We start from the raw sequence: 8,359 nt of genomic DNA, 5'->3' as shown, positions 1-8,359 counted from the left end.
AGGAATTAGATGATCTCTTAGATCCTTTCAGCTCTGAATATGCTTTGGATCCCAGAATCTTCTAGAATCCCATTTATCTGGAAATTTCTAGGCACCATTCTGAAGTGGGACATCCAACAGCTCAGTAAACTCTCCCAAACCAGGTTCATTCTACACCCTTCCTTAGTCACCCCTCTCCAATTCCACCCAGGTTGCGGTCCTGTTCAGCAGGTCCAGATGTGACCTCAGGGCACCTGACCAGACTGTATACCCCTCTCTAAGGTTTCAGTTTCATCATCTATAAAATGAGGGGGTTGGACTACAGGTGATCCAAGGTCCTTTCCAGCTCTAAATATATCTGGGCACCTACAACCCAGGTCATAACAGTGACCCAATATTCCAGGGCAAGCCTGGGTCGATATTTTTCAGAGCAGATCTATGTGGGTTTTCGGGAACTACCTGAGCCTCAAATGAATCCCAAGTCTAAGTATCTTCAAGTTGGAACCTTTGAAACATCAGCAAAATCAGTGGCTGGTCCACTCATTGTCCCAAGTTCTGAGTGATGCTTAGGGCTCTCCTGATACCACCACCTATGTCCCCAGGGAGGGGAAGCCCAGGCTCTGTGGGATTTCCTCTTCTACCCCTGTCCCCAGACTCTAAGAGATCACTCATTCCCTAGGCCACTTGGGATGTAGGTAAGGAAACCAGCTTGAGTGTGAGCAATAAAGGTGAAAAGGCTCAAGGTTACCCCAGTCCCAGTTTTGAGCTGCTGCCATCCTTAGACTTGGTGGGGAGGGAGGAAAAGAAGGGGCCCGCCCAAAAGGTGAGGTCATGGGAAAGCAGCACTGGCGCTGACACCTGGGGAAACCCGTTCTCAGGCCAGCTTCCCACGCTTGCTCCCTGGGAACCAACTAAGCCCATCCCAGGAGCCCCACACCCCAGTCCCAGCCTCTGCTCCCAGCTGAAACAGGAAAGGATGTCGAGGGGGCAAGATGAGAGGGCTGGAGAACCAGGAGAAGATGGAAGTGTTGGCTGTGACTTGGGGGAACTGAACCTTGACTAAGTCTTTTATGCCTTCCTAGCTTAGAGGATAGAACTCAGGGCTTGGAGTTAGAAAAACCTGGGTTTGCATCTCACTTCAGACATTTAATAAGCATGTGACCCAGGCATTTAATCTCTGTCTCAGTTTCCTCATCTATAAAAATGAAATGATTGGATTCAATTAAGTCCAACTCCATGCCTCCCATTACATTTTTTTTTTAAAACCTTTACCTTCCATCTTAGAATCAATACTGTGTTTTGGTTCTAAAGCAGAACTGTGGTAAAGGCTGGGTAACGGAGATCAAGTGACTTGCCCAGGGTCACACAGCTAGAAATTATCTGAGGCCAGATTTGAACCCAGGACCTCTCTGGGCCTGGCTCTCAATCCACGGAGCCACTCAGCTGTCCCTCACTCTCCATCACTTTCTTGAAGCAAATCCCAGGTCCTACTTTACCATTCCACTTCTAGGCTATAGGCTCTGACTCTGATTAGTCCCTTGGGTCCCCATCACATTCACACCCAAGCAATAAGATCCTGAGTAAGAGCATGGAAGAGAGCGAGGGAGTCTCCCAGGTAGCCTAGGCCCAACCAGCATTGGAAATGACAGACCAAAATACCAGCTTCAGACATTTGAGACTTTTATTGGTAACCATTGCTCCAGAGTCTCTTCTGCATTGCCTCTTAGGGACTGGACCCTCAATAGAGAAAATTGGCATGTGGTCTTCAAAGCCCCCTCCTCTGCTTCTCCCCATTGCTGCCATGGCCCCTCCCCTCCAGGAACCCCCTTCTCCAAGACTCAGTCCTCACTTCCCCCACTCCTGTCCAGCCAGTTTGGGCAGTACTGAACAAGGACTGAGAGCTCTTCTCATCAGGGCCCCAGGGGGCCCCTCCCTCTCCGGCCCTAGGCAGAGAAGGGGCTGAGGGCAGACCTAGGGAGGAGCTGGAGACAAGCCCCTCCTGTCTCCCCTCAGCAACAACCTCTTCCCTCTCCCCCTCTTTTCTCTGCTCCTAGCTTCCTTATCTCTCACCCCAAACAGTCTAGATCCCAAAGATCTATTCCATTGTAGAACGTCCCCCAAGCTCTCCTCCCAGCCTGTTCTCAGATCCTTCTCCTTCACTCTGGTCATCATTCTAGTACTTTCCTTCTCATCTCTTTTCTAAAGATCTCTCTTCCATTACAGAACCTTCCTCAAGGTTCTTCAGAATCCTCTCCGATCATCAAAGCTTCTTAATTGCAGCTAGCTGCCTTCAGAGTTCAGAGTCCCGTGATGTTCTGGCCAGTTTCTCCCTCCATTGTACCAGAACCTATGGGCCACAAGGGACTCTGACATTTTCCTGGAGGGAACCCACGTGAAGATTCTTCCTTCTTCAGTTGTATTGACTTGGAGGCCCAAGCTGGAAAACCCTGATAAATCAGGGCTATTGACTATGTTGTCACCCTAAGGAATATGCTGCTTTCTAAACTATGAACTGACCCTCAGAACCGAAATCCAGGTACCTTCCTTCCTACAGGTCTTGGTCCCGAATAGGTAAAATAAAGCGAACAGTTAACAGCTCTCTGTTCCTACAGTTACCAGGAAAGGTCCACCTCACGTGGTGAAGGTGACCCAGGCTCTGGTCCTGCCAGCAGCTCCAAGGTCTCCCATGGCCCCATGGGTCCAAGTGTCTCTAGCCTCCTGCTCCCCTCCCCACTCAAACAGGGTCTCAAACAAAGCAGAAGAATTTCTTCCATCTGCAGCGGGAGAGTGTCCGGACACCCTTGGCATTGAGCTTCTTCTCCAGTCTAGCCTTGTGCTCAATGGCACTGAGAATAGCCGCATCAAACACCTCCTTCAGGTTCTTTTGAGTCAGAGCAGAGCATTCCAAGTACCCCCGGGCTCGGATCTTTTCCGCCAAACCCTGGGCCTGGGGATGGGGCACAGGTGTCTCCCGACCCCCCTGGTCCAACTGAATCAGTACATTAACATCATCCCGCAAATCAGCCTGAGTGCCCACTAGCAAAACAGGGGCCTGGGGGTTGTGGGTTCGAATCTCAGGAAGCCACTTCTCTGTGATGTTTTGGAAGGAGCCAGGCTGCACAACACTGAAGCAGGCCAGGAAGACATCGGTATCTGGGTAACAGAGGGATCGAAGACGGTCAAAGTCCTCCTAGGGTAGGAAATAAATTGGTTAGAGTCAGGAAAAGGATTGTGGGGATAGGGCAAAGGTTTGGCTAGGAAATGTTAACTCTCTCAACTAAGACTGGAGGGAGCTAACACTGGCTTCTTTGTGCCTTTAATAATCTTCCCTTTCCAGCCCATCTCCCACCAAAGAATTTAGAGAATAAAAGGTTACTGAAGTATTGCTATGGGTATCTTCCTTGCCTTGTCAGAGAGGTGGTGGACTATAGGTTCGTAATGTGGCATACATTTTCAGACACAGCCAAAAGAGTGCCTAGTTGTGATGCTTCTTTGTTCTATGATAACCAACATCCCCTCTCTTCTCTCCCCAGCTCTGCTTTCCAGCTTTCCAGATTCCTTTTATGAGTTGTTTCCCCCCAATAGAATAGAAGGGCCAAGCGGTCAGGTACTCTTTTTGCTTCTATGTGTATTCCCAGGCCTTAGCAAGGCGCCCGATACATAGTAAGCATTTAATAAATACTTGCAGTCTAACTGGGAGACGGGGAGAGGAGTCAATGGAAATGAGAGGAAGATTTTTAAAAAGCATCAGTAAAATCTTTTTTAAAAGCTTGATGGGTGCCTAGGGCTTTTCTAAGAGGGAGGCTAAGGCTTTGTTTTTGTTTTTTAATTGATGGATGCCTCCACTCCGTTTAGGGTCCTAAAGCCAAGCAGAGGGTTCCCATTCTTACCTGTCCAGCTGTGTCCCAGAGCTCAATCCGGACTGGGGCTCCGTCCACCAGGACTTGTACTGCATTGGGAGAAAGTCTCAGTCATCAAGGAAGTCGTTTCCTCCAAATCATTCCTCCCTTCTCCATTTCTGGCTCTCCTAGACACCCCACCCCCATCCCCCGCCACGGCAGGGTCTCTAGAATCAAAGCACGCTTGAACTGGAAGGGCCCTTGGGCCCAGATCCTGGAGAAAATGAAGCCCGGCGAAATACAAGAATGAGAGCCCAGATGAGATTCCTGGACTTTGTGCCGCACCGCGGATCTATTCCCTTGGCACCGTGGGTGCCTCCCTTTCCTCCCAGCCACCGTCATCCAGTGAGAGAGGAGCCTATCTAGCAATACGGTGGTCCTGGGCCCCTCGCTTCATCCGGTCCAGCCCCAGCCCCACCCCCAGCCCCAGACCTAACAGTACCGGAGAAGGTGTCCAGCGCAGTGGGTCGGTAGCAGGCCGGGTACCCATTGCAGGTGTAGCTGACGATGAGGCTGCTCTTACCCACCGCTCCATCTCCCACCAGCACACACTTGATGCCCAGCTCCGGGGCCGTACTGCCCCGCCGCGGGGGAGGGGTCGGGGCCCGGGCCGGAGGCGGCTCCGGCTCTGCCAGCTCCCGCGGGGGCATGGCCGGCTCCCCGGTATGGCAGGGGCGCCGGCTCTGGATCGGGGGCCTCAGTCCGCTAGCCTTGACCCGGCTCCTCTCTGACAGGCTCCGCTCCGCGATAGCCTCACAGCTCTGAGATCTCTCTGGAAAATCCGAGCTGATCGGGCCTCCCTACCTTTGGCTCATTAGCATAGGTCCACCTCCTCCTTTGCATATTCTACCTGGCCGGACGCTGGCCCAACCCACCGGTCTATCTCCTTCCCACCCCCTAGCGATTTCCCTACTGGAAAGATTCCAGGAAAGCCACACTGTAAAAAGATCGATTGGCAGAAATACGTTAGCCAGGCAGAGAAACACCCAAGAAGGAGACAAAGAGACACGCATAAACAAAGAAACTTGGAGACACCTCTAGGAAAAAAAGAAGAAAGGAAGGAAGGAGAGAGACAAAGAGAGAGAGATACACAGAGAGAAAAGCAGGAAAGAGAGGAAGAAAGAAAAGGAAAGAGAGACAAAGGGAGGAGAGGGAAAGGGAGAGAGGAAGAGAGACAGAGAGAGAGGAGCAGGAAAGAAAGGAGGAAAGAAAAGAAGGAAAGAGAGACAAAGGGAAAGAGGGAGGAGAGGGAGGAGGAGAGAGAGAGAAGCAGGAAAGAAGGAAAGAGACAAAGCGGAGAGAGGGAAGAGAGGGAAAGGGAGAGAGGAAGAGAGAGACACGGAGAGAGAGACAGAGACAGAGAGAAGCAGAAAAGGGAGGAGGAAAGAAAAGAAGGGAAGAAGGAAGGAAAGAAAGAAAGAGACTGCCTTCATACAGAAATGCTGAACACAGAGAAGAGAAAGCCTCTATTTGTCCTACCCTGCCAATTCATAGGATCACAGGATTTAAAATCGAAAGTCCTTTCCCTTTAATCTAGTTTTATCCTGCTCTTGACACCACTGAGCTCCTTTCTCTTTTCTTCTTCTTTCCTGGTAAGGCCTGTGGGTCTCCAGAAAAGGAGGGATTGTCTAACTCTTTCTCCTATTCCCAGTGCCCAGCACAATTCCTGGCACATATATACTAGACACTACATAAATGCTTTTGTAGATTGATTAATTGACTGGGTCCTGAAAGATCCAACAGAAGGACTCCAGTGTACTGGGTGGATCCTTCTAGGCTCTTTACAGAAAGATAGGGGTAAGAATTGCATCAGAGTAGAAAGGCTGGGAGGAGTTGCAATCTGCCCCCGTGGAGGGACAAGGATGAGATCATGGATCTATCAAAGCAATCTGTTCTGGGAACAGAACAAAGCAGACTAAATAGACATTGCCCTTGTCCTGGGAGAAGTTTATAATCTAAGACATCTTACCAGAGCACAGAGAAGAATGTTGCATTGGGACCAAAAGGCAGGAAACTGGGAGCCTCAATTCTATCACTATCACTATCACTACCTGGCTATACAATCTTGGGGAATCATTTCATTTCAGAGCCTCAGTGTTCCCATCCACAAAATGGGGGTAATAATATTTATACTGTACCTACAATATTTACACTCATAGGCAAGGCTGTTGTGAGGGAAATAGTATGTAAATTGTAAACTATTATTCTGAATCGTCTTGGAACCAGAGGCATTAGGATTTGAATTTTAGTTCTCCCACTGACCTGTATGCCCCTAATTCTGACATTTAACCATTCAGGGCCAAAGTTTCTTCTAACTGTAAGATTACAGGGTGGTTGTGAGGCTCAAATTATATATAAAGGGCTTTGCAAACCTTAAAGTGCTGTATAGACATTAGTTATTGTAATGAACTCTCACTGTTGGTTACCTTCTTTGACAACATTTAAGATGTTGTCTTAAGGTATAAACTAGGGCAGGGTCTATTTCATTTACTTTCATGTGGTTTCCTGGGGTCAGAGACAAGAATCAAGCTCTGACTCCAAGTCAAAGCCTCTTTCCTCTGCAACATATTTCCCTCCTTTTTTTTTTTTTTTTTTAAACTCTTACCTTCTATCTTAATATCAGTTCTAAAACAGAAGAGCAGCAAGGGCTAGACAATTGAGCTTAAATGATTTGCCCAGGGTTACACATCTAGGAAGTGTCTGAGGCCAAATTTAAACCCAAGTCCTCCTGACTCCAGTCCTAGTTCTCTGTGCTCCCTACCTGCCCTCTATACCCAGTCCTTCTTGAAAAGGTCTATTCATTCAATCAACTTTATATGATCACACTCAGGGATAGCAGGCATTGGGAAGCTGGTAGTTCAGACTCTCATGGCTTCAGAAACTTTCATTTCAGCAATACTGAAAAACCTCCTTTTGACTATTCATTCTGGAGCTAGAGTCTCTACCATTTAAGGAATCCATATTAAGGAAAAGTACTTTTAAACAAGAAGCATCATGGTTGAGAAAGCAGGGAGTCAGGAAGAAGTGGGTTCAAATCCTGCCTCTGACATATTGGCTCATTTTGGGATGTCTCTATATGGATGGAATTATAGGTCTAGCTCAAAAAATTACAAAACAATACATGGAAAGCATTCTAGCAGTGTGGCAGGGAGACTAGAGAGATCCGTCTTTGAACCAGAAAGACATGGATTATCATTCTGCCTCTTGACAGTTAATAGCTGTGAGAAGTTATTTATCTTCCCTTAATCTCAGATTTATCTACTAAACTATAAACACGTTGAGGTCTGCATTGATGTCTTTTTTAAAAAATTAATTTACTTGTTTGTGGGTTCATTAAAATTCCTAGATAGCTTATCTCCTCCCTGCCCATCAGATGCTATAGAAGGCATCACCCAACAACCACAAAAAATATATGTATATGTAAATTGTCTTTCATGTTTCTGTTTATCAGTTCTTTCTCCAGAGGTGGACATTCACAAGTTATTTTTCAAAGATTAATTCTGTAGCTGTTTGTAATGTTTTTTTGGTTCTAGTTGTTCACTTTTCATAAATTCATGTATTGCAGGTCTTTCCAAGTTTTGTTTTGTTTTGTTTTGTTTTTTAATAGGCAATGGGGGTTAAGTGACTTGCCCAGGGTCACACAGTTGGGAAGTGTCCGAGGCCAGATGTGAACCTAGGACCTCCCGTCTCTAAGCCTGGCTCTCAATACACTGAGCTACCCAGCTGCCCCCCAAGTTGTTTTTTTTATTTAATTAACCTGCTCATCATTTCTTATGGTGTAGTAGTATTCCACCATAATCATATGCCACAACTTGTTTAGCCATTCCCTAGTTAATGGTCATCCCCTCAATTTCCAGTTTCTAGACAACACAAAGAGAGCTACTATAAATATTTGAGACACATCGTTCTTTTTCCCTGATCTCCTTGGGAAACTGACGGAACAGTAGTGTTGCCAGATCTAAAGGTGTACACAGTTTTACAACTCTCTGGGCATAAAGTGACTTTCATATCTGGCCCTGATCTTATGTACATATTAAAGGAAAGGCACAGGTTCATTTCTCAAAGACCTTACAATCTATTAATTCTATTAGTCTGTGACTCCAATGGAAGATTGATGACCACAAAAGGAACTTGGAGGGAAGTAGAGTGAGAGGATGGAAGGGAAAGGTCTGATAGAGGAAAAAATGAGCAGAATTTTGACCAGGATTCTAAATCTATCTTTTTTCCCTGGCTATTAGGGGGAATAACTTTTTCAGTTAATCTGAGAAATAACAAATCTCCATTAAAGACCTATTCTGATGCCTTCTCATGCTAGGAGAATGAACTGGATGTGATCCTTTGTTAACTTAGAAAAAACGCAGAACTATTAAATAGTCATAAAACCACTCTTGAATCAAGGGAAAGGGGGATGAGGGTTACTTGGCCTCTTATGCAGAGCTGTGCCTTGTGCAGAGTCTAAGAATTGAACACTGCTTCGCTCT

At 46.9% G+C, this 8,359-nt stretch overlaps 1 protein-coding gene across 1 annotated transcript; it reads right to left on the bottom strand.

Annotated features, from left to right (window-relative positions):
* Positions 1–2,725: 2,725 nt before the first annotated feature.
* On the bottom strand, positions 2,726–4,528 carry RHOV (ras homolog family member V). The gene is made up of 3 exons (XM_044684232.1): positions 4,321–4,528; positions 3,870–3,928; positions 2,726–3,169 (listed from the first exon to the last, which is right to left on the bottom strand). The coding sequence occupies exons 1-3, from the start codon at positions 4,526–4,528 to the stop codon at positions 2,726–2,728; spliced, it is 711 nt and encodes a 236-aa protein (XP_044540167.1).
* Positions 4,529–8,359: the final 3,831 nt, after the last annotated feature.

This window comes from Gracilinanus agilis, unplaced genomic scaffold (genome assembly GCF_016433145.1).
Source record: "Gracilinanus agilis isolate LMUSP501 unplaced genomic scaffold, AgileGrace unplaced_scaffold46596, whole genome shotgun sequence".
Taxonomy (NCBI): Eukaryota; Metazoa; Chordata; class Mammalia; order Didelphimorphia; family Didelphidae; genus Gracilinanus; species Gracilinanus agilis.
The sequence above is the reverse complement of the archived record's forward strand: the minus strand, read 5'-3'. Positions and strand labels throughout refer to the sequence as shown.